The sequence below is a fragment of the Saimiri boliviensis genome, chromosome 2 (genome assembly GCF_048565385.1).
Source record: "Saimiri boliviensis isolate mSaiBol1 chromosome 2, mSaiBol1.pri, whole genome shotgun sequence".
NCBI classification, from domain to species: Eukaryota; Metazoa; Chordata; class Mammalia; order Primates; family Cebidae; genus Saimiri; species Saimiri boliviensis.
In genome coordinates, this window is record NC_133450.1 from 122,234,038 (window position 1) to 122,260,546 (window position 26,509).

At 42.2% G+C, this 26,509-nt stretch overlaps 1 protein-coding gene across 1 annotated transcript; it reads left to right on the forward strand.

Annotated features, from left to right (window-relative positions):
* Positions 1-15,780: 15,780 nt before the first annotated feature.
* RNASE10 (ribonuclease A family member 10 (inactive)) lies at positions 15,781-21,882 on the forward strand. Its single transcript, XM_003935795.4, has 2 exons — positions 15,781-15,869; positions 18,784-21,882. The coding sequence occupies exon 2, from the start codon at positions 18,789-18,791 to the stop codon at positions 19,437-19,439; it is 651 nt and encodes a 216-aa protein (XP_003935844.1). The 5' UTR covers positions 15,781-15,869; positions 18,784-18,788; the 3' UTR covers positions 19,440-21,882.
* The last annotated feature ends 4,627 nt before the right edge of the window (positions 21,883-26,509 follow it).

Below are 26,509 nucleotides of genomic sequence, written 5' to 3' on the forward strand. Positions count from 1 at the left end.
CTGTCAGACGTCATCTCTCAGGGAAGCCTAGGACTCTTCCTGCTGAGCTAATCTTAACTGCTGACCTCCATGCATTGCTCAGGGCTCCGTGCCTCCCTTCTTCCCTCTTTCCTTCCTTCCCTTTCCTCTCCTTTCCTCTCTCCTTCACCAAACCTTAATGGGAAACTCTTCTGTGCTAACTTCTGTGCCAGTGTATTAGTCCGTTTTCATACTGCTCATAAAGACATACGCGAGACTGGGAGGAAAAGGAGGTTTAATTTGACTAACAGTTTGACGTGGCTGGGGAGGCCTCACAATCATGGCAGAGAGCGAAACGCACTTCTTACCTGGCGGAGGCGAGAGAGAATGAGGAAGATACAAAAGTGGAATCACCTGATAAAACAATCAGCTTTCGTGAGACTTATTAACAGTATGGGAGAAACCGCCCCCATCATTCAAATTATCTCCTACCCAGTCCCTCCTGCAACATAGTGACTGGAGTACAATTCAAGAGGAGATTTGGGTGGGGAAAACAGAGCCAAACTGTATCAGCCAATATCTGCCATCCCAAGTGAACTTAGTCTGTGATCTCAAAAAAGTTCAGAAAAGACAGAGTTTCTACTTGGCAAATCGTTCCTTTCTTTGACTCTGTGACCCACCCTTTAGGAGCATTGTGCAGATGGGACTGGCTTGTTCACCTGGTGGCCCGGCCAGGGTACATGGGCTTCGCATGGAAAAAGCCTCTGCTCCTTGGATCACTAATATTACCTTGATCCTCATCACTACCTGACCAGAGTACTGGACACAGTTTCATGAAGAGAAAGCAAACCCTTTCATCCTAAAATTTTAACTCAGTTGCCCCTCCCATAAGGTGATTCTTGGTGCAGGGGAAATATCTATCTGCAAATTGAGGAGCACTTGTGTCTACTTTCTTGACTTAGGTGGTTTTTGTTTTGTTTTTCATTGTGGTGGTTGGCGGTCCTTTCAAGATCGTTTCTAGGCTTCAAATGTAAAAATGAAATTCTGTGAACTAATTATATTTTATTTCATTTTATTTGTATTTATTTATTTTTTTGAGATGAAGTCTCACTCTGTTGCCAGGCTGGAGTGCAGTGGCGCAATCTCGGCTCACTGCAGCCCCCACCTCCTGGGTTTAAGCAATTCTCCTGTCTTAGCCTCCTGAGTAGCTGGAACTACAGGAGGACACCACCAGACCCAGCTAATTTTTGTGTTTTTAGTAGAGACAGAGTTTCACCATGTTGACCATGTTTGGTTTTGATTTCTTCACCTCGTGATCTGAACACCTCAGCCTCCCAAAGAGCTGGGATGAGCCATAGCACCCGGCAGCTAATTTTATTTTATTTATTTATTTAATTTTTTTGAGACAGAGTTTTGCTCTCGTGGCCCAGGCTGCAGTGCAATGGTGTGATCTTGGCTCACTCAGCCTCCGCCTCTGGGATTCAAGTGATTTTCCTGCTTCAGCCTTCCGAGTAGCCTACCACCATGCCTGGCTAATTTTTTTTTATTTTTAGTAGATATGAGGTCTCACTATGTTGGCCAGGCTGGTCTCGAACTCTTGATCTTGTGATCTGCCCACCTTGGCCTCTCCAAGTGCTGGGATTACAGATGTGAGCCACTGCATCTGGCCCGTGAGCTAATTTAAACATGTCAGAAATCTTACTGGAAACTACACATTTACTCTGAATTAGGCTACAACATGCTAATTAAAACTAAGTTTGTTTGAACTATTCAATCCTTTGTGGTCATCTCATTCTTATTACAAACTCTTTTTTTGGCTAAATTTTATTTATTTATTTATTCATTTTTATTAATACAAATGGGAAAATAAAGTGGTGATTCATAGGTGTAAATATTAAAGGGCAAAATTTCTTCAACACTTCACATTATTGATACCACCTGATAATTAAATCAGGTTAAATCAGCATTTGGTAAGTAGTAATCACCATTTGTAGAATTAAACCATCCAAACTCCTAATCTATCAACTAAGGCTAAGGACTCACAGACTTCAGCTTTGGTAACCAAAATGCAGGCTTCCCGAAGCATAATGATTTTAGCTTCCATACAATGATGGCATAATCAACAAGTTGTATCCTGCCTCTTTTCTCTCACCTAAATTTGATTTGTGTTATTATTTATTGTAGACAGTTTTGCAAGCTGACTTTAATCCTATCTTGGAATGAGGTGTCCTATAAAAGAATACAAATCAACAAGCATGCTAATGTATTTTAAGGAGATAGGAGAGTTTGGAAATTTGAAAGGGAAATTCTAAATTTTGAGAATTGCTTTCTATTAAGCCATCATTGTCTAGGAGTAAGACACTAGCTCAGTTCTTAATTTCCAGTCAGAGATGTTTTCCCAAACCTCATCCTGGCCCAAAGGAATGGTGACACTGATTACCACTGATGCTTACCAAGCAATCATCTCTTCAAGGTTTGGTCTCCCACTTGAGTCGGGGAGAGAATGTATGGGGCAGGTTCATTTTCACTGCACATCTTTTTCAATGTAGATCTTGTTCATAGTTTTAATTGGGGATTGGTTGGTGTGAGTCAGTTGCATGAAACAAAAACTCACTGGGAGTAGTGGCTCACGTCTGTAATCCCAGCACTTTGGGAGGCCAAGGCAGGTGGATCACCTGAGGTCAGGAGTTCGAGATCGCCCTCACCAAAATGGTAAAACCCCATCTCTACTAAAAATACGAAAATTAGCTGGAGGTGAGAATAGGATCCAATGTATCTTGGGTAATTGTGTGGCCTCCATCTCCTAAAACCCTTTCTGGGTGGCCATCTGGCTTTTTTGGATACGTTTGTTATCTCCTCTCAGTCTAAGCAAGAGAAATTGTAACATAAATGAACTTGGAGAACCAAGTTCATGGTCCCCCAGATACATTTGTTAAGTCACAACTATTTCTTAACAAATATTTATAGGGACTATGGGGACTGGGAATAAAAAAAGGGTCCAATAGCTTGGGCAGCCCCATCTCTAGTTCTCTACAAAAAAATGAAAAAATTAGCTGAGTGGGGTGGTGACCATGTGTAGTCCCAGCTACTTGGGAAGGAATTTTAAAACATTTATTTTAAAAAAGGACCCATGATGATTAAAAGTTTAGAAGCTACCAGTTGAGCTGGTGTATCTTCTGACTTTAAAGGTTTTTGTCATTTGGATTGAATGCAGTTCCCACTAAAACTTATGTGGCCACTATCTCAAGTTGGAATATCACAAAGTGACAACTGTTTGAAAGTTTGGGCTCCCCTTCTTCTGCCTCCTCCTCAGCTCTGAGTATTTCCACTTCTGTCTACTCATGGCAGCATCTGGCTACTGCCCAGTCTCAGACCTGAAAGGGCTCAGGAAGGGGCCAGTGTGTGGGGTGAAGCTGAATTCCCGGCCCAGCACATGGCCACTGAGCACTTCCCTACATAAGGCTCACTCTTTCTCAACCTTGTAAATGTTTTGCAGATACTCTCTCGAAATAAAAGAGGAAGTCAGAGGTGAACAACTGGTTTTACTGGAAAAGGAGTCCTGTCCCAGACCTCAAGGGCAGTTTCCTCAATCTTGGGCAGAAAAGAATTCAGGATAGGTCACAGAGTAAAGTATAGTTAAAACAGTGCATTAGAAACTTCTCTAGTACAGAGTAGGGCGTCCTCAGAAAGCGAGAGTAGGAAAGCCTCTACCTTAAATGTAATGCTTGCTTATATAGGACATTAAGGTTAAGAATAGTATACTTTGTTATAAAGCCTTGTGATCAAGTTGTGACAGGCTATTAGTATTGTTATTTTCTGGTGTAACTATTGATTTCACCAAGAATTTATGAGTGTAGTATTATCTTTAAAGTGAAGCCCATTTTTATTTATTTGTTATTATTATTTTTTGAGACAGAGTCTTGCTCTGTCACCAGGCGCCAGGCTGAAATGCAGTGGCACGATCTCGGCTCACTGCAACCTCCCCCTCCCGGGTTCAGGCAATTCTCCTGCCTCAGCCTCCTGAGTAGCTGGGATTACAGGCACACCCTTACCGCGCCCAAGTAATATTTGTATTTTTAGTAGAGATGGGGTTTCACCATGTTGGCCAGGATGGTCTCGATCTCTTGACCTTGTGATCCACCCGCCTCAGCCTCCCAAAGTGCTGGGAATACAGGTATGAGGCACTGCGCCTGGCCCATTTTTATTTTTATTTATTTATTTTTTTTGAGACGGAGTTTCGCTCTTGTTACCCAGGCTGGAGTGCAATGGCGCGATCTCGGCTCACCGCAACCTCCGCCTCCTGGGTTCAGGCAATTCTCCTGCCTCAGCCTCCTGAGTAGCTGGGATTACAGGCACGTGCCACCATGCCCAGCTAATTTTTTGTATTTTTAGTAGAGATGGGGTTTCACCATGTTGACCAGGATGGTCTCGATCTCTCGACCTCGTGATCCACCTGCCTCGGCCTCCCAAAGTGCTGGGATTACAGGCTTGAGCCACTGCGTCCAGCCCATTTTTATTTTTATTTGTTTATTTGCGCACACCTTCACTACCACAAGAAACCTTCCCACGCACCCACCCACACTTTTTTTTTTAGAGACAGCGTTTCACTCTCGTCGCCCAGGCTGGAGTGTAGTGGCATGAGCTTGGCTCACTTCAGCCTCAACCGCCTGGACTCAATCATCTTTGATCCTCCTCGATCCTCCCAGCTCAGTCTCCACGCCCAGCTAATTTTTATTTTTTATTTTTATAGAGACAGGGTTTCACCATGTTGCCGATGGCTGATCTCAAACTCCTGAGATCAAGCAATCCACTTGCCTTGGCCTCCGGAATTGCTGGGATTACAGGTGTGAGCCACCTTGTCATCCAAGAAATCCATTTTTTTTTTTTTTTTTTTTTTGAGACGGAGTTTTGCTCTTGTTACCCAGGCTGGAGTGCAATGGCGTGATCTCGGCTCACCGCAACCTCCGCCCCCTGGGTTCAGGCAATTCTCCTGCCTCAGCCTCCTGAGTAGCTGGGATTACAGGCACGTGCCACCATGCCCAGCTAATTTTTTGTATTTTTAGTAGAAACGGGGTTTCACCATGTTGACCAGGATGGTCTCCACCATGTTGACCAGGATGGTCTTGATCTCTTGACCTCGTGATCCACCCGCCTCGGCCTCCCAAAGTGCTGGGATTACAAGCTTGAGCCACCGCGCCCGGCCTAGAAATCCATTTTTAACCTAAGAATGTCCTTTTCCATTAACTCATTTCCTCAACCATAAACATCTTGTGATGAACAGTGCCCAGTTTCCTGGGAAAGGAACCCAGCAGGTTTGGCTTCATCTAGACTCATTCAAGATGAGTCACTCTGATCAGGACACCTCGGAACACTGGTACAAAAACCCAAAACAAAACGAAACTGCCTGAGCTTACTCATCACCCCCTTCCTTTCAAAGCCAGCAAACTTCCTTTTGGTGATTTCCTTCCCTTCCAAGTTTCTTTTCCTTTCCCCTTCCTTCTTTTTTCCATTCCTTTCTCCTTTCCCCTTTCTGTTCCTTGTCTTTTCTTTCTCTTTTCTTTCTTCCTTCCCTCCTTTTCCTTCCCTTCCCCTCCCTCTCCTCCCCTCCCTTTCTCTCCCCTGCCCTCTCCTCCTTTCCCTTCCCTTTTCCCTTCCTTTTCTTTTCCTTTCTTTGCTTTTCCAGTATGGAAATTTTATTTCAACAATAATCAACATTTTGCCCAGCTTGTTTAAGCTCTTCTCCTTATTTTGTTATTTTTATGTATTTGTTTATTGTTGGAGTATTTTAAAGTTAATTATGAGTTTATTTTTAATGGGTCTGTTTCCCCATGGTACAACTTGAGGCTGGGCAGAAGAAACCAAGTTTGATGAGGCCAGTGCCTCCCGCTGCCTCCCTGGCTCTTCATTGCTGCCTCACAGTTGGAATCAGGTGCAAAATCTACTTCACAACCTGATATTTACTGTTATCATAAATAGACACTTTGCTAAGCACTGAGGACAAGAAGAGACATGGCAGAGGAAACTCTCAGCTCAGTGTGACAGAAGATAAGTAAAAGGGCAATCCTGGCAGTTTGGCCTGATTTTTTCCACAGGTGGAAGAATTTTATTTACCATACAGGCCTCCTTAATTTCGCTTTGTAAATCTAGAGCCATATACTATGCACAATGCCACAGAATGAACTTCTTTCTAGAAGTTTTCTTAAAAAATCTCAGACTGACTTTTAAAAGCTGACTTTTTATTTGTTATTATGAGTTTAGAAAAACCAACCTCTTTGCTTCAGAGTGGAATTGCACAAAGAAAAAAAAAAAAAGAAAAAAAAAAAAAAAGAAAAACCAAGCTCAAGAATCTCTTTCCACTAGATTTTACCCACAGTATCTATAAATTTGGGTGAATTTCTTTCTTCTCAAGATTCCCACCTTCTTAAAGTTCCTTACCTGCCAAGAAGGTAAGAGGCCAAGAGCTAAGAAGTGACCTTCCTCACCTCCTGCAAGGTTGGGACCCTGTAAGCCAGATCCCAGGTGGGTTTTCCTGAGAGGACTTTGTAGGCATTGGCTGATCAAAGCTGATTAAATGAGCACCATTCTCAAAACTGACATTCTGGCCCACACCTTGGTTGTGTAACTATTTTTTTCTGTTATAATCCTGGTAAAAATGAGAAAAGAGCCGGGCGCGGTGGCTCAAGCCTGTAATCCCAGCACTTGGGAGGCCGAGGCGGGTGGATCACGAGGTGAAGAGATCAAGACAATCCTGGTCAACGTGGTGAAACCTCGTCTCTACTAAAAATACAAAAAATTAGCTGGGCATGGTGGCGCGTGCCTGTAATCCCAGCTACTCAGGAGGCTGAGGCAGGAGAATTGCCTGAACCTGGGAGGCGGAGGTTGCGGTGAGCCGAGATCGCGCCATTGCACTCCAGCCTGGGTAACAAGAGTGAAACTCCGTCTCAAAAAAAAAAAAAAAAAAAAAATGAGAAAAGATTCTTGCTGAACCTATTCAGATAACTATACTATCACAAAAAGTAAGAAGGGTGGTAAGAGTTTCTGACTTCTTGGTTGGAGTATATGGGTCAGTGAGAATCAGATATCATTTTTAAATGTTTATTTTAGACAAATTTTTTTTTAAACTAAAAAAATAAAAAATAAAGAAGAAAATAATGTAATAGAATATGTTAGGAGAATAAAAAAAGAAGATAAATATTATTTTAATTTACAAAAGCAGAATCTACTAACCTATGAATTAGAGAGATTTTTAAGAAGAAAAAAAGCTTTATATGTTCAGAATAGAACATTAAAACAGCATCAACATTCAAGTAGGACTTTAAAACAATATTCTGAACAAATAACTGTTTCTTTATCAGTTCATTCAGTTATATACAATTAATTCTTATTCTGTTGAAACTTGAGTTAGCTGTCATGAAGTGTTTTTGTTTGTTTTTTAACTAAAAAGAGTTTTGGAAATCTGGAGTCAGTTCACAGGTTGATCTAAAACATTTTTTTTTTTTTTTTAATTTGGAGACTGGTTTTTTTGCCCAGGCTGGAGTGCAGTGGTGCAATCTCAGCTCGCTGCAACCTCCGCCTCCCAAGTTCAATCAGTTCTCCTGCCTCAGTCTCCCAAGTAGCTGGGATTATAGGCACACACCACCACACCCACCTAATTTATATATTTTTAGTAGAAACAGGGCCTTTCCATTTTGCCTAAGCTGGTCTCAAACTCCTGAGCTCAAGTGATCCATCTGCCTCAGCCTCCCAAAGTGCTGAATTACATTGCACCTGGCCTGAGGATGATTTTTTTTTTTTTTTTTTTTTTTTTTTTTTTTTTTTTTTATGAGAGGGAGTTTCGCTCTTGTTACCCAGGCTGGAGTGCAATGGCGCGATCTCGGCTCACCGCAACCTCCGCCTCCTGGGTTCAGGCAATTCTCCTGCCTTAGCCTCCTGAGTAGCTGGGATTACAGGCACGCGCTACCATGCCCAGCTAATTTTTTGTATTTTTGGTAGTGACGGGGTTTCACCATGTTGACCAGGATGGTCTTGATCTCTTGACCTCGTGATCCACCCGCCTCGGCCTCCCAAAGTGCTGGGATTACAGGCTTGAGCCACCGCGCCCGGCCGAGGATGATTTTTATTAAGAATGCAACCCAGCATATCAGAGAGCTAGCATCTTTTCTAGCAGAGGTATGGGCTGTAAAAAAAAAAAAAAACAAAGAACTTCTTGGCAGGAGTAATTCGTAGGTTAGATGTGATTTTGTGGAGCTCCTTTTGTAGACTGTTGGTTCTGGAAGTTTCTGTAGCACCAGAGTGGTTGTGGTTTGTTTAACGATTCATATGTTATTAGCAAAACCCTTTGAAGATGACAGAAGCTGCCCAAATCACTCAGTTAGAAAAAACAGGACATAATGTGATGACTCCCCAAGAGAGTAATCCATGGACTGAACCCATGGCTATGCAGGGCCTGAACAGGTAGAAATCTAGATCAGAGGAACTGCAATGATTAGAGAAGGGGAACAGAATCTTAAGAATAAAGGAGGAGGCAGAGTTAAGAAGGGTTAGGTTCTACGGATTGTGAGCAGGTTGGTGTAGTTCATTTTACAAATGTGAATTGTGATTGTGATTCTTTTTTTTTTTTTTTTTTTTTTTTTTTTGAAACAAAGTCTCTCTCTGTTGCCCAGGCTGAAGTGCAATGGCATGCTCTGAGCTCACTGCAACCTCCACCTCCTGGGTTCAAGCAATTCTCCTGCCTCAGCCTCCCAATTAGCTGGGGTTACAGGTGTGTGCCACCACACCCAGCTAATTTTTTTTGGTATTTTTAAGTAGAGACGGGGTTTCACCATGTTGATCAGGCTGGTCTCGAACCCCTGACCTCGTGATCCACCCACCTTGGCCTCTCAAAGTGCTGTGATTACAGATGTAAGCCACCGCGCCCAGCTGTGATTCTTAATAATAACTAAAAATACTCATCTCATATATTCGATTGTTTTTGGTGTCACTGGCAACCAAATTGTTCCCTAGGTCCATGAGGAAATGACTTCAACTGGAACACATGATCAGGGTCTAGGTAGGTGCTAAAAGAGAAAAAAAAAACAATGGATGGAAGTCAGCAGATCAGGGCCTCATTCCTGTTCTGCCACCTGCTACCTATGTAGCTGCAGGCGAGTCACTTAATGTCTTGAGGCCTCAGTTTTACTGTAAAATCAAAGAAGTAGTTTGAGACAGTCTTACTTGGTGGAGAAGTTGTGAGGATCATATGAGGTTACTTATGTGAAAATGAACTAAAAAGTAGGGCCATCTGTTTAGGTCCCCAGAAAGCCCAAACAGGACTTTTTCATGAATTGGAAGAAAGGCTCCTCCTCCTGGTAAAGTCAGCTCAGTGCTAGTTTGTACACTTTGTTTAGCAGAGTATAGGTTAGGTTTTCATCTCTATTTATCCCATTTGCTGGCTACCCTTAAGCAAAGCATCATCTTCAGAAATGTTTCTGTAAGAAGAATTATGCTACATAATATGTAAGAAAGCCTTTACTGGCCGGGCGCGGTGGCTCACGCCTGTAATCCCAGCACTTTGGGAGGCCGAGGTGGGTGGATCACGAGGTCGAGAGATCGAGACCATCCTGGTCAACATGGTGAAACCCCGTCTCTACTAAAAATACAAAACAAAATTAGCTGGACATGGTGGCGTGTGCCTGTAATCCCAGCTACTCAGGAGGCTGAGGCAGGAGAATTGCCTGAACCCAGGAGGCGGAGGTTGCGGTGAGCCGAGATTGCGCCATTGCACTCCAGCCTGGGTAACAAGAGCGAAAACTCCATCTCAAAATAAATAAATAAATAAATAAATAAATAAAAAAGAACGCCTTTACTAGGAAGATGCTTGATAGGTTAGGTCCTTTTGTGTTTGGTGGGTAGATTGACACCATGATCTGTACGCAATTGAGCATTCTGGGATCCTGATGGAAGACCATGTTTAGACATTGGGTCATGCCAAATAACATGGCAATTTCTGAAAAAAAAAAAAAAAAAAAAAAAAGCTCCCCTCCCACCACAAACTTTGTTTATCTGGTGGGCATGTGAACAACAAAAACCAAAGGAAAAAAGATAAAGGCTTCTTTGGGACCCACAACAGAGATTAATTCCTTTTTAGAAAAACAATGTTCAATATTCTTTCCCTTCTGCTGTTCCCATGTCTTGCATCCCAAGAGAGACCTCATTCCTGGAGAGCTTCCATCCCACAGCTGAGCTGGATTTTTATATCCAGTCAACTGTCACCAGGCAGTAGCAGCTGCAATTGCAGAATTAAGGAAAAATTCATGTGTGCTATACTCACAGTGTAGTGAGACCCCCAACCATTACTGATTCTTTCAAACCACTGGTTCTCAACCACATCACCAGATCCAACCTTTCATAGCAAATATGTTGTTTTCCTTTTGCTATCCTGAATTACTCTTCAGGATAACATAACACATTTACACACATAAACCCAGGGAATCTATTTCTAGTCTGAGCACTCAAACTATTGCTCTAACAAATACTTCTTTCACTTCTACATTAACAGTTTTTTCTCCCTACTGTGTCTTTACTATCAACAAACAAGCTATTCTTTTCCCGGTCTTAAAAACAAACAAAACCAAGTTTTAAAAAATCTTCTCGACACTGTCATCCAGTCTCATGACTTTTAGATACATAACCATATGCTGATGTGTCTCAAATTTTTATTTCCAGACTAGATTCTTCTGAACTCCGGATTCCTATATCCACTACGTCCAAACTTGACCATCTCTCAACTTGTAGTTTTTGTGCGTTTTGTTTGTTTGTTTTGAGACAGAGTTTTGCTCTTCTTGCCCAGGCTGGAGTGCAATGGTGAGGTCTTAGATCATTGCAACCTCCAACTCCCGGGTTCAAGAGATTTTCCTATCTCAGGCTTCCAAGTAGCTGGAATTATAGGTGCCCACGATGCCTGGCTAATTTTTGTATTTTCAGTAGAGACAGGGTTTCACCATGTTGGACAGACTGGTCTCGAACTCATGACCTCAAGTGATCTGCCTGCCTTGGCCTCCCAAAGTGCTGGGAGTATAGGCATGAGCCACCATGCCAGGCCAACTTGTAGTTTTAATCGACAAGTTGAACTTAATATCAACATGGAGTTGAGTTGGGTGGAGGAAAATATACACACCAAAATGTAAATAACAGTAGGATGAGTGTCTCATGTGTTTATCTGTATTTCTCTACACTATTATGTAAAACTTCTATAATGAACATTAACACTTTGAAAACCTTTTTATTTTGAAATAATTACAGATTCACAGGAAGTTGTAAAGATAGTACAGAGATTTCCCATGTACCTGTCAGCAGTTTTTCCCAGTGATTATATCTTACTTAAAGAGTACAACAATATCAAAACCAGGAAATAAATATTATTGTGATGTGTGTGTGTGGGTATATGTGTGTGTGTGTACTTACAAGTCATTTTATTATGAGTTTATTCCTGTAACCACCACTGCAATCAAGATACAGAACTATTCCATCACCACAAAGATCTACCTGGTGATACCTCTTTGTAGACACACAGATTCCCTATCCCAATGATCCTTGCCGCTGCAACTATGAATCTGTTCTCCATGTTAGGTAAACGGAATCATACAGTACATGGCTACTTGATGATATATTTTTTTTACTTAGCATAATGCCCTAAAGATGCATCTAATTTATCATGTGTATCAATATTTCATTTCTTTTTACTGCTGAGTTGTATTCCATGGTACATGTACCACGGTTTGCTTAATGTATCACCCATGGAAGAACATTGGTATGGTTTCCAGGTTTTGAATATTATGAATAATATTGAAGAGAACAGTTCCCAATATATCAACGTGGATTCAAGATCTCTCAAAGTGATCAAGTGGTCAGTGAAAAAGAAAGAGAAACAAGAAAACATTTTTCCTTAAAGCTGGGAGACACCACATAATGCTGCTCTGTGGATGTCTGACATTCCCCTAAAAATCTTAGTTTTTTATTAGTCTCTTTCAGAGTGAATTTACACAAAGTTTCAGTGATAATTATACAAAAAGAATACATTTGCAAAAACTGGTGCACAAAAATCACAACGTGGTATTATAAAAGCAGAACAATGTAAAGATAACTTTCTGGGTGTCAGCATAGAAATCGAACACCTTAGCAAGAATAGAGGTTAAACATAAACTTATGATTATCAGCAAGAACATATTGGGCTCACAGCTGCAGGGGGAACAGGATTTGACACAGTACAGCCAGCCTGACCACAAAGCTGCAAGAGAAGAGGGGCCTCTGAGCAGGCGTGGAGGAGCAGTGGGAGAAGAAAGACTTTTACATCCTTACCCCAACCACAGAGGTTTTTCCTCATGACAGACGCCCCCTCATGCATCCGTTTATAGGCTCTCCATAAGGGTTGCATTCCAGAGCCATAATCAATATGCCTTTCCTGGGAAAGGAATCTGGGCAATAAGCCTCTCAATTACACATCTGTTCATAGGCTCTCTGCAGCGAGAAGCCTGTTATGTGCTGTCATCTCTCTCTGGCAGTCAAGCTATGTGGTTAGTACCTTTCACAGAGTTGCTTTTTTTTTTTTTTTTTTTTTTTTTTTGAGACGGAGTTTCGCTCTTGTTACCCAGGCTGGAGTGCAATGGCACGATCTCGGCTCACCGCAACCTCCGCCTCCTGGGTTCAGGCAATTCTCCTGCCTCAGCCTCCTGAGTAGCTGGGATTACAGGCACGCGCCACCACGCCCAGCTAATTTTTGTATTTTTTTAGTAGAGACGGGGTTTCACCATGTTGACCAGGATGGTCTCGATCTCTTGACCTCGTGATCCACCCGCCTCGGCCTCCCAAAGTGCTGGGATTACAGGCTTGAGCCACCGCGCCCAGCCGAGTTCCTGCTTTAAGAACAGCTCAGCAGAGCCAAAGTTACAAGTTAAATCTCAGCAGAGCCAAAGTTACAAGTGACATCTCAGCTTTTCATGTTACTCTTCATTTTTTCAAATATAATCGATACAGTAACAAGCATCACAAAGCAAGTAACTCATTTTGGGGAAACCAAATTCTAAGAGAATTTACAAAAATCAACAACAATTTCTTCTTGTTATTTCAGATAGTTGGAGTTTTGCCAATTCTTCCAGAAGCTTGGGGTAGCTCAGTCACCACAGAGGGGTCCACAGTATTCCCAGCAGAATAGAACTGCTATTTTACTTCTATACAGGTTTTTATATGAACATACATTTTCATTCCTCTGGGTTAAATCCCAAGGAGTGCAATTGCTGGGTTGTGTGGTAAGCATATAGAGTTAGAAGGAATAAGTTACAGTGTTCAGTAGCACAGCCGGATGACATTGTTATCAATAATTTATTGTATATTTCAAAATAGTTAGAAGATTTGGAAAGTTCTCAATACAAAGACATGATAAATGCTTGAGGTAATAGATATCCCAATTACTCTGATCTGATCATTGAACATTGTATGAATGTATCAAAGTCCCATAAACATGTACAATGTATCAAAACCCCATAAATATGTACAACTATTACGTATCAGTAAAAAAGGAATCTGAAAAACTATTTTCCAGAGTGGCCATCACATTTTATATTTCCACAATCAACTTATGCAAGACCCGGTTTCTCTGCATCCTTGCCAGCAGTTGGTGTGTTTGCTATTTTTTCTAGCCATTCTGATAGATACACGGTGATATCTCGTCCCTCCAGCTCTCTGAAGTTCTCTCTGCACTTCTGTCCTCACTGGTACTGTGCTCTGTGAACTCTAGTTGCTTTGGCTTCCTTGGACCCCCCAATTTCATCTCCTCAGCTCAGGAAGACTGGCAGACTCTCCCCGGGTCTCCCTCTCTGTGCCACAGCCTGAAAACTCTTTCTAGGAAATAAGCTGGGAGAACTGTAAGGTTCAGTTTTAAACTCAATCTTGTCTACCTCTATCTCTTTACACCTCTCTGTCTGTCTATCTACCTATCTATCATTTAGCCACCATCTATCTAGTTTCTGTAACACATTTTGCTTAACTACAAGTCAGGGGTTTTAGTATCAGTACTACTATTACTTATTGATAGCTTTTGGGACATGAACTTACTTGAGCCACTTCTTTATTTGTGAAATGAAGGATCATCCTATATCAGGCTTCTCATAATGCCTTCTCTGAGATTCCGGATACTGGTTGACTCTTCTAGGAGAAACAGTGAGCAGTGTTGGTAGCTACAATCCTTAGTATGTGCTATTTCTGAACAGGAAAGTGATATTGATTGGGTAGGTAATGAGCATGTGTTGGTAATTGCTATGTAAGAGCAGTAACAACAACTAATATATTTAGCCTTTTACGTAAATGCAGTACGTTATATAATATTTGCAACAGCCCTGTGAAGTGCTACTAGTATCCAAATTTATTCATTTATTATTAAAAAATTTTTTTAGTATTATAAACCATTTTATGTCCAATAACTATTCAAATTTAGAAGATGAGGAAACTGTAGTCTGGAAAAAGAAAAAAATACTGAAAATAAAAACCTGCCCAGTCTAAAGGTTATAGTTATACAGACTTAGATTCTTTCTATTTAATTAAAAGTTAATTTCAAATGGTCTCTAGTAGTAACAAAACACTCCAGTTATAAAGAAGCACGTGATTCGTGGTTGTTGAATACATTACCCTTGTTGACCCTAGACTGCTACTGGGCTCAGCAGAGAATTCTTGATTTTCTTTTCACATTGCAAATAGACCTCACCAGAATAAATGGGCAGAATTGACACCAAAGAGGGATAGCACGAGCAAATTGTGAGGGCAATACGCAATAAGTGCCTTGCACAAAGGAAGTGCTCAATACTGGTAGTTGCTGTTATTGTTATTATTGCAAATTATAAACATCAGCACTGCAAAAAGTCAGCCCACTCGACTTTGTAGATCACAGAAGTGGCTCTTAGACCACCGTTTGAAAACTCCTGCCTGAAGGAGAAGATCTTCTTTTATTTTTATTTTTTTTTTATACCACAGTTTAGGAAAACATCTTAAAATATCTTGTTTATGTCTACAGAGGATTTTTATTAGTGCCTTAAGAGTCTCCAAGGTGATTTAAAAAATATTATCTCATAATGTCAATTTCAGCTAAAGAATGAGCCTTAGGATCAACATTGTAACCCTCTTGGTTTTATTCACCCAGGCTATGGGGACTGATAATGACCGTGCTGCTTTGGATAGTCTCCTATCTAGGGCTAAGTGATCAGATTTGCAAAATCTGAATATTCCTATGGGAATATGGTTATTGGTTGGGGGATGGAAAATTGGGAGTGGAGAGTGGACAACTGGATAAAAGTATAGGTAAAGACATGTGAAAACTCATGATTGACTCAAATCCTGTCGTGATACACTTGTAAAGTGTGAAAAGCAAAATAATCATATTGGAGAGATGGCCAAATGAAGGTCAAAGATCTTGACTTTGCAGAAATTATAGGAAAGGATTAAAGGAAGACTGGCAAATATAAGAAAGGACTAGATTTGAAATTCATGCACAAGGTCAGGCTGCATAAACCACATGGTAGTGGGTGTAACTCAGGAGTGGAACAATTGTTCCAGGAAACAAGACCGTCTGCAGTTTCCCAGGCTGGAGACGTTTCCTGTCTTGGGTGTCTGGATCCATCTCAGTGCCCAAATAGCCTCACTTCAAAGTGTTTGTGGGAGCAGAAAGAATTGGCTGAGTTTGTTTGTTCAGTGCTAGGCAGAGGAAGTGAAAGGGGGAGTGGGTTTAGGAAGTAAGTGTGTGTTTAAGATCACGTGAACCACCAGGAAATAACCATTTTTCTTCAGACTAGCAGCCAGGGCACTGCTCACAAAGAAGGAAACCCTGGGAGGGAAGAACTTGGGGAACGAGAGGACAAAAGAATCTTTGAAGCTGCTTAGGTATGCAGGTAAGTTACAGAGGTGTTGGGTACTTCAAGGAACACCATGTAAGTTCTCTCTTTTAAAATAAACATTTTTTTTTGAAATATTTTCAACCTTACAAAAAATTGTGATAATAATTCAGGGAACTCAAATATTCTTTATCCAGATACATTATTTTTAAAAATTTTACCTTATTTATTTGTTTACTTAGAAATAGATTCTTACTCCACTTGCCCAGGCTGGAGTGTAGCAGACAGATCATGGATCACTGCAGCCTCAACCTTCTAGATTCAAAACATTCTCCCACCTCAGCCTGCCAGGTAGCTGGGACTACAGATGCACCCCACCATGCCAGGCTAATTTTTTTTGTATGTTTTGTAAAGACAGGGTTTCACCATGTTGCCCAGGCTAGTCTCAAACTCCAGGACTCAAGTGATCCATCCGCCTTCTCCCAAAGTACTGGAATTACAGGGAGTGAGCCACCTCACCCAACCTCCCTATTTATTATTTTATCATTTTCTTTCTCTCTCTGTAAACACGCACATGTCTACACATCCATATATCTATATTCTGAAGCATTTGAGAGGATTTTGTAGACATTGTGCTCCTCTGCTCCTTAATACTTCACTGTGTATCTTCTAAGAAGAAGGATATTTTCTTAATCAGGGTACAATTTTACATTCAGTGTATCAAACACATATATACAATAGTTCCCCCTACCCAAAGTTTCAGTTACCCATGGTCAACTGTGGTCTGAAATATTAAATGGCAATTTCCAGAAATAAACAATCATTTAAAGTTGCACATTGTTCTGATTAATGTGATGAAATCTCTCACTGTCCCCTCTGACCTGCCTGGGATGTGAATCATCCCTTTGTCCAGTGTATCCATGTTGTAGATACACCTGCCCATTAGCTACTCAGTAGCTGTTATCAGATGCACTGTCTTGGTATCTCAGTGCTTGTGTTCAAGTAGCCCTTATTCTCTCCTAATAATAGCCCCAAAGTGCAAGAGTGATGATCCTGGCAATACAGATATGTCAAAAAGAACCTGTAAAGTGCTTCCTTTAAGTGAAAGGGTGAAAGTTTCTCAACTTAATAAGGAAAGGGGAGAATAAAAAAACATGTTGCAGTTGCTAAGATCTACAGTAAAAAAGAATCTTTTATCTGTAAAATTTTGAACAGCATATTGTTATCATTGTCCTATTTTATTAGTTGTTGTTAATATCATACTGTGTCAAACTTATAAATTAAACTTATGTAAGTATGTATGTATAGGAAGAAAACAGTGCATATAGGGCCTTAGGCATTCCCTGGGGTCTTGGAACATATTTCCTGTGGATAAGGGGGACTGCTGTAATACTCTTATCTACTACAGAGACTATAATGTTATCAATTGCCTCAATGATGTTCTTCATAGCAATTTTTTTTTTTTTTCTGACAGAGAATGTCTCTCTTTGATAAGGGGGTGAGACTGGCCTAGCAGGAGAAAGATGCATGCTCAACTCCGCTTAGAATCTTTGTTTATTTATTTATTTATTTATTTAGACAGAGTCTTGCTCTGTCACCCAGGTTGGGGTGCAGTAGCACCATCTTGGCTCACTCTCCCTCTCCCAGGTTCAAGCAGTTTTCGTGTTTCAGCCTCCTGAATGGCTGGGACCACAGGTGCGTGCCACCATGCCGGCTAATTTTTGTATTTTTAGTAGAGATGGGGTTTCACCATGTTTGCCAGGCTGGTCTTGAACTCCTAACCTCAGGTGATCTACCTGCCTTGATCTATCAAAGTGCTGGAATCACAGGCATGAGCCACCACACCTGGCATCTTTAGGGATCTTTATGAGTAGGGGAACCCCCAGCAGGTTAATTGTTTGATTTTCTTTTGTTTTATTCTTATTCTATTTCTTCCCCTAGAGTACAAACCTAATCAGCAAGACTACCCAGGTGTTAAGGGATCTTTAGTAGTAGAAGGAACCTGGCTTGACAAGGTATAACTTTAGCAGGGGCCTAAGATGTAAAATTGGATGTCTTCCTTCCAGCTTCAGCTTAGAGTGTGAGTGGACTGTGGTACTTTTTCTATTCCTTTTTATCTTTTGTGGAGAAAGTGGGTAGCAAGAAGGATAATAGATACTTGAATGAGCAAAAGTAAATTTGAGATAAAAATAAAGAGATGGTCTTCTATGGTAAATGTAGTCCTATATTGAGAATAAGGCTTTTTACAAGAATTTCCCTAAAGGAAACTGTGACACTGTACATGCTTGTCTTCTCAATCATTCTCTTGTTGTTTAGAACTAATTTCTGTTTAAGAATCAGTTGATGTCAGGGGCATGGTGGCTCACACCTGTAATCCCAGCACTTTGGCCAAAATGGGATGATTGATTGACCCCAGGAGTCTGAGACCAGCCTGGGAAACTTAGCAATATCTGTCTGAAAAAAAAAAAAAAAAAAAGCTGGGCATGGGCATGGTAGTACGTGCCTGTGATCCCAGCTACGTGGGAGGCTTAGGCAGGAGGGTCACTTGACCCTGGGAGATTGAGGCTTCAGTGAGCTATGATGGTCACACTGTACTCCAGCCTGGGTGACAAAGCAAGACCTTGTCTCAAAAGCAAAGAAAAAAAAAATCACTTGATGTCAACTTTCCTTATTGATTTCCCATATGTAAACTACCTCAGAACTGCTTCCTCTGGTCATCTTCCTACTCTTCAAGAGAAGGAACATGAGGAAATGTCCACATTTTACTACACAGCAACAGGAAGTGTGGTGGGGAGGGACAAGAGAAATAGGAAAAGAAAGAGAAATCACTGACTTGAAGATGATAGAGTAATGTGGAGAAGAGAGAGGGGACCCCAAATACAGTGCTGTAGGGCTTAGGGAGACTACAGTCTCTTCTAGGGCCAATTTTGATCCCAAAGTCACGTTCTTCCATTTCCTGCTTCCTCTCCAGGCAAAATGAAGTTGAATCTGGTGCAGATCTTTTTCATGTTGCTGATGCTGCTGCTGGGCCTGGGGTTGGGCCTGGGGCTGGGGCTTCATATGGCTGCAGCAGTCTTGGAAGAGAGCGATCAGCCGCTCAATGAATTTTGGTCCAGTGACTCACAGGAAAAAGCTGAGGCCACTGAGGCAGGAGAGGGCACCCAAACCGCAGAAACCCTGGTGCTTAGCAACAAAGAAGTGGTGCAACCTGGCTGGCCAGAAGACCCCATCCTCAATGAAGATGAGGTTGGAGAAAAAGAGATGCTCAGAGCTGAGTCTCTCTTTCAGAACAACAAAGACTATCTTCGGGTTGACCAGACAGATAGAGAATGCAATGATATGATGGCACACAAGATAAAGAAGCACAATCAGAGTTGCATAACCCAGCATGCATTCATCCATGAGGATCCAGACACGGTCAAAGCTGTCTGTGACAGTCCTGTCATTGCCTGTGGGCTCAAGGGGGGGAAATGTCACAAAAGCTCCCGACCTTTTGATTTGACGTTCTGCGAGTTGTCCAAACCAGATCAGGTCACTCCTAACTGCAACTACCTAACTTCTGTTATTAAAAAGCACATTATTATAACCTGTAATGACAAGAAGCTCCAGTCACCAATTGGACAATGAAGCAACTCATCATCGTTTTTCTCTTCCCCTTCTCTTCCTCTTTCTTTTTTACTTTCTCTTTCTCATGTTGTTCTCCCGATCTTAGGAATTATGCAGATGAATTCTTCTTTGCCCTGTGGGTCACCCAACTTGCATTTTGTTCCTAGGATTAGAGATGGCAGAATAGAGTGATGATTCCTAGTTTCTCTAAGCTCTCCGTCTCTCCTTTTCTATCCCTTATCCTGGGGAGAAAAAAAAAAAGTGAAGAGCTGCTGTAGTCCTGGCCATCAATTTGTTCCCTGTTCCGAGATTGCCTCTGGATGTGGACTGGAAGCGTTTACCCACATTCTTTACCTGTATCCTTTACCCACTACCCACGTTCTTCCCTGCTACCCACCCTGAGCCTTTATAGTAATCACAGGACTCTTGGGCTTTGCACAACTGCACTTCTCTATTGTGGATGCTGTAAAAGTGGTCACTTTTTTTTTTTTTTTTTTTTTTTTTTTTTTTTTTTTTTAAATCTGACCCTGTAGACTAGCTCAGGAAAGCAATTTACAAAATACTCTACAGGCCCCTAGCGGCTTAAGCAGGAAAATGTAGCTTCCATGGCTGATAACAGGGTGACAAGGCATTGTGGGGACCTCACCTCCCAGGGACAGAAAATTAACTCACTGCAGCTCACATTCTGCCTCATTCACAAGACTTTCACCAAGTCTTCCAATTCCAGGGTAGTTTCCTCTCTACACTTCCAGGATCTATGTTGAGCCCGTCTGACAGATCCCCAGTCCTTTATCTACAGCACCCAAATCCCTAAATCTCTGAAAACTGAACTTTTTTTTTCAAAGTGGCTCCAAAACTCATTTAGATATAATACCCAACCAGAATGACAATGTGAGGCTATTTATCTTCCTTATTTATGCTATGTGACCATTACATATTTCACTGTGGAAATATCACGGTGTTTAGTTATGAGTGGACCCTTCTAGAAGTGTGTTAGTAATATACGAAATAAGCATACACACGTTAACGTTCAATATTGCTTTTTAAAATCTGAAAAGTTGGCCAAAATGCACTGGCCCCAAAAGTTTCAAGTAAGAAATTGTGGGATCTATATATACTACTTAATTAACCCTTAATTAATTTGAGTATACCCTATATGATCCTAGTTAGGTCACAAGCATCTTTGTGGAAGGATCTCTATTATTAAGTTTTTTTCTATATTCTCCATTGACACATTTATTAATCAATTACTACCTACTTATTGACCAAGGGATGTCTCCTCTACTGTTTGCAAGATATTCAAATGTTGTCTTCAGAACACTCTGTACAAGTTTTTGGCCAGGTGTGGTGGCTTATGCCTGTAATCCTATCACTTTGGGAGGCTGAGGTGAGAGGATCACTTGACCAGCCTGGGCAACATATGGAGACCTCATTTCTACAAAAAAATATAAAAATTAGCCAGGCATGGGGGCAAATGCCTGTGATCCCAGCTATTTGGGAGGCTGAGGTGGGAGGATTGCTTGAGCCCCAGAGATTGAGGATGCAGTGAGCTATGATTGCACCACTGCACTCCAGCCTGGTGACAGAGTGAGACCTTGTCTTAAAAAATTTTTTTTGTTAAGTTGTTCTCAACTTTGGCTGCTTATTAACATTACTGGCCAGGCATGGTGGCTCATGCCTATAATCCCAACACCTTGGGAGGTCGAGGTGGGTGGATCACCTGCAGTCAGGAATTCAAGACAGCCTGGCCAACATGGCAAAACCCTGTCTCTACTAAAAATATAAAAATTAGTCTGGCATGGTGGTGCAAGCCTGCAATCCCACCTACTTGGGAGGCTGAGGCAGGAAAATCACTTGAACCTGGGAGGCAGATGTTGCAGTGAGCCAAGATCAAGCCATTGTACTCCAGCCTGGGTGACCGAGCAAGACTCTGTCTCAAAATAAACAACCAACCAACCAAGCAAACAACAACAACAAAACATTACCTTGGGGAGTTTAAAATTTTTTTAATTAAATAAAAAGTCTAGGGCCCTCTTCTAGCAATATTGGTTTAATTAGTTTGAGTCAGAGCCTAGACATCAGGTGGGCTCCAGGGATCTTGGGGCCTATATTACTATCCCTCCCATACTAGTTTTTCTATGAATTAATGTTTCAAAACTGTTTGTTTTTTTTTTTTTTGAGACGGAGTTTCACTCTTGTTACCCAGGCTGGAGTGCAATGGCGCGATCTTGGCTCACCGCAACCTCCGCCTCCTGGGTTCAAGCAATTCTCCTGCCTCAGCCTCCTGAGTAGCTGGGACTACAGGCACGCGCCACCATGCCCAGCTAATTTTTTGTATTTTTAGTAGAGACGGGGTTTCACCATGTTGACCAGGATGGTCTCGATCTCTCGACCTCGTGATCCACCCGCCTCGGCCTCCCAAAGTGCTGGGATTACAGGCTTGAGCCACCGTGCCCGGCCTTTTTTTTTTTTTTTTTTTTTTTTGAGATGGAGTTTCGCTCTTGTTACCCAGGCTGGAGTGCAATGGAGCGATCTCGGCTCACCGCAACCTCCACCTCCTGGGTTCAGGCAATTCTCCTGCCTCAGCCTCCTGAGTAGCTGGGATTACAGGCACAGGCCACCATGCCTAGCTTATTTTTTGTATTTTTAGTAGAGATGCGGTTTCACCATGTTGACCAGGATGGTCTCGATCTCTCGACCTCGTGATCCACCCACCTCGGCCTCCCAAAGTGCTGAGATTACAGGCTTGAGCCACCGCGCCCGGCTAATGTTTCAAAACTGTTAACAAAGATGTTGAACTGCTCAGGTAATTAATCTGATGTGGTGTGCTGTAGGAGAAAAGAATCAATTCTTGGGATAAACGTGAGAATATCTCAGCTCTGCTACTCAAAAAAAGCAGTTGTGACTATGGGAATTGCCCTCAGCTCTCAGAATCTGAGGTTTCTTATCAGTAAAATGAGAAATGACAGTAGCTACTTTACAGGGTTGTTGTGAGGATTAGATAAGATTAAATGGCCCATGATGGGGTTCAGTTGATGGCAGCTGCATTTGGTGGTGATGTTGCATGGCTCACTGCCACAGAGAGCACATGGTACATTGATGGAATCCTTCTGGAGGCAGCACTGTAACACGAAGTGTGATACCATCAGCACGGGTTTGAGTTTCAGGTGTGTTGGCAATATGTGGATATGTGGGATCTTACTGGACTTTTAAATTTTCATTCCTTGGATGGCCACAAAATTTATATTCTAGGGCCAGTAGAGTCCTTATACCTGAGCAAGCAGGGTCACTGCCCTCAGGGCTCCCCTACACTTTGGAGTGCCTTCCATATAGGACATTCCCCCACTACAGTATCTGGGACTGGCTGAGGTCAGCAGTGCCACGTGGATGGAGTGCTCTGAGCTTAGACTATGACTGGTGTGGGCCTGGGTCCCATTTCTCCCCTTTGGAGCACTGTCTCCCCACTGCCATGTGTGGGGTGAACTAGGTGCTGCCAAAGAGTTCTGAGACTTGGTTAGGCATGGTGGCTCATGCCTAATCTCAGCACTTTGGGAGACTGAGGCGGGTGGATCACCTGAGGTCAGAAGTTCAAGACCAGGCTGGTCAACAACCTTGTCTCTACCCAAAATACCAAAATAAAATAAAATAAAATAAAATAAAACAAAATAAAGCTGGCTGTGATGGCAGGTACCTGTAATCCCAACTACTTGGGAGGCTGAGGCAGGGGAATTGCTTGAACCTAGGAGGTGGAGATTGCAATAAGTGAAGATTGTACCACTGCACTCCAGCCTGGGTGACGGAGTGAGGCTGTGTCTCAAAAAAAAAAAAAAAACCAAAAAACAAAAACAAAGAGTTCTTAGACTTGCACCTAAGAGAGTCCATCTGGGGCCCTAAGGCCAGGCCTTTGTTCCAGGAAGGTGGCTTGGGAAGTGGATTTCTCCCTCTGGCTGGTGTGGTTTTTCCTGTTTTGTTTTGTTTTTTGAGATTGCCAGAGAGGACCACCAGAAAGGTGCTGACACCTGATTTTGGGTGATTCAAATATATCCTGGACGCAGGATGAATCCAGGACTCTGGGCCACCAGTGACCACTTACTACTGATCTCAAGGGTTCAGCTGCATGTGTGGAGGCTTTTGCTGTCCATGCTCTTACTGCTGTACTAATTCTGGTTCACAGCACCCAGGGGTGGCAGTAGTAGCATACATGTTTCTTACCCTGTGAACTCCCACTGCTGGCCCCCAAGCAGTTACTCCATCCCTTTTGTAGGATACATACCACGTGGAGGTGTGCAGCGACCACCCCTGTCTTCTGTAAGGATTTTGAGACTCTTGCTCCTCAGTGCCAGTGGGGCACTTTTTTTTTTTGAGATGGAGTCTTGCTCTGTCACCCAGGCTGGAGTGCAGTGGCACCATCTCAGCTCACTGCAACCTCTGCCTCCCAGGTTCAAACAATTCTCCTGGATTGGCCTCCTGAGTAGCTGGGATTACAGGTATGTGCTACTGTGCCCAGCTAATTTTTGTATTTTTAGTAGAGATGGGGTTTCACCAAGTTGGCCAGGCTGGCCTGGAACTTCTAGCCTCAAGTGATCCACCCGTCTTGACCTCCCAAAGTGCTAGGATTACAGGCACCAGCCACCTTTCCCAGCCCCAATGGGGTATTTCCTATCAATGTTCTCTCTTGCCTCCAACTGGTGGGTGATAACATGCTCTCTTGGATTGGTCTTAATCTGTGCAAGGTGAAGGATAATTCCTCCTTGCATGAATGGGATGCTGTTTTCACTCTGCCCACAGGACCCTGGCTGATGGTAATGTGTGGAAGGTAGGAATGTGGTTAGTTGTGAAAGAGGTCACATTCTAGGAATGCAATAATTATGGCTTGAAGAGTTTAAGACAAGACATGAATAGAAGTTATGTTTTATGTTTATGCTACAAAATTCCAAATGGCAAATTCTACATGGCCTGAAAACTATCATTCTCATTTTTTTGCATATTCTGGACAAGACTTGCGTTTGTGATCATCGTCAGCAATGTAAAGTAATAAAGTAACCTTTGAGAGAGTCATTGGAAGTTGGTATTTAGGCAACACAGTGAATGATTCCCTGCATGAGTAACATTGTAACCAGCATTAAATGGCATTAGAAAGCTACAGAGGCCGGCTGGGCGCGGTGGCTCAAGCCTGTAATCCCAGCACTTTGGGAGGCCGAGGTGGGTGGATCACGAGGTCAAGAGATCGAGACCAATCAACATGGTGAAACCCCGTCTCTACTAAAAAATACAAAAAATTAGCTGGGCATGGTGGCGTGTACCTGTAATCCCAGCTACTCAGGAGGCTGAGGCAGGAGAATTGCCTGAACCCAGGAGGCGGAGGTTGCGGTGAGCCGAGATCGTGTCATTGCACTCCAGACTGGGTAACAAGAGCGAAACTCCCTCTCAAAAAAAAAAAAAAAAAAAAAAAAAAAAAAAAAAAAAAGGTACAGAGGCAAGAAGATACAAATCGTTTCAGTTTAAACAGATTCTGAAGAGCTATAGCAGTGCAATACCTTTTTTCTTGTGGTTGGAAACATAACATTATTCAAGAATGGTACATTTGACAGTAAAGAGCATGCAAAAATGATTCCCAGATCTAACAGCAAGAGATATCTGGAAACCCTAAAGAATCTGCATATACATTAATTGGACAATAAAGAAATATTTAGTATCTCTTCTTTTCTCGTTATTCTAAAACTTCATTGACAAATCACAATACTTCACTTGGGTTCATAAATTTTGTAATATATTTAAAAATCAAACTGTTTATATAGATAGGGTCCTCTTCCTCACCCTTCCCCCCAAAAAGTTTAGCCCAGAGCCACACACAGTAGAGGCAGCTCTGGTTGTGGCTGTATCCAAGGTAATGTCTCACGTGTTGTGTGCTTGTCAGACTCTTGACAAGAACTCACTTCCTCATCTCCCTCAAGTGCTCAGTCTACCAGGAAAGAAAGAAAAAAAAGAAAGGGAGAGAAAAATTAGCTGGCATGGTAGTTCATGCCTATGGTACCAGCTATGGTACCAGCTACTTGGGAGACTGACATGGGAAGATCACTTGAGCTCAGGAAGTTGAGGCTGCAGTGAGCTATGATTGTGCCACTGCACTCCAGCCTGGGTGGCAGAACGAGACCCTGTCTTTGATGATGATGATGATAAAACCTCCGATATCTACAATGTGTGTGAAATATGCCACCAGATGGCGCCAGTATCATGATTGGAATTGTAACATGGAAGAACTCCAACTCCCTTCTTATGTATTTCGGCAGACTTCTGGTGAGGCTTTTGTCCTTGTAATCTGCTCTGCTTTTGGGATATTCTATTTCATTAAATTGGAGACCAGCTCCCAATTTATCAACGTGGGTTCAATGACTCTCAAAGTGATCGAGTAGTCGGTGAAAACAAAGAAAAACAAGGAAACATTTTTCCTTAAAGTTGGGCCCAGGGGAGACACCACGTAATGCTCCTCCGTGGATGTCTGACTTTACCCTGAAAACCTCAGTTTTTTATTAGGCTCTTTCAATAGGGCAAGGTGAGTGCAGTTACACAAAGTTTCAGTAATAATTATACAAAAAGAAACATAAGCAAATACCATTGACCGAAGACCGTAATATAGTATTGTAGAAGCAGAACCATGTAAAAGTTACTTTTTGTGCGTTAGCATAAAAACCATACACCTTAGCAGGAATAGAGGTTATACATAAACTTATAACTATCCACAAGAAATGCATTGGGCTCAAAGCCACAGGGGGAACAGGATCTGACAGGACAAGCAGTCTGACCACAAAACTGCAAGACGGGGGAGACCCACATGCAGGCCTGGAGGAGCAGTGGGAGAAGAAAGACTTACATCCTTATCTCCACAGAGGTTTTCCTCCAAACAGATGCCTCCTCATGCGTCCGTTTATAGGCATAAAAGTTGCATTCCCTCTCCAGGGCTATGCTTGATGTGCCTTTCCTGGGAAAGGAATCTGAATGATAAGCCTCTCCATTACACATCTGTTTGCAGGCTCTCTGCAACAAGAAGCTTATTACATGCTATTATTTCTCTCTGGCAGTCAGGCTAAGTA

Excerpts from the sequence above, each read along its gene's own strand:
- RNASE10 (XM_003935795.4), top strand. The coding sequence starts at position 18,789 with ATGAAGTTGAATCTGGTGCAGATCTTTTTCATGTTGCTGATGCTGCTG.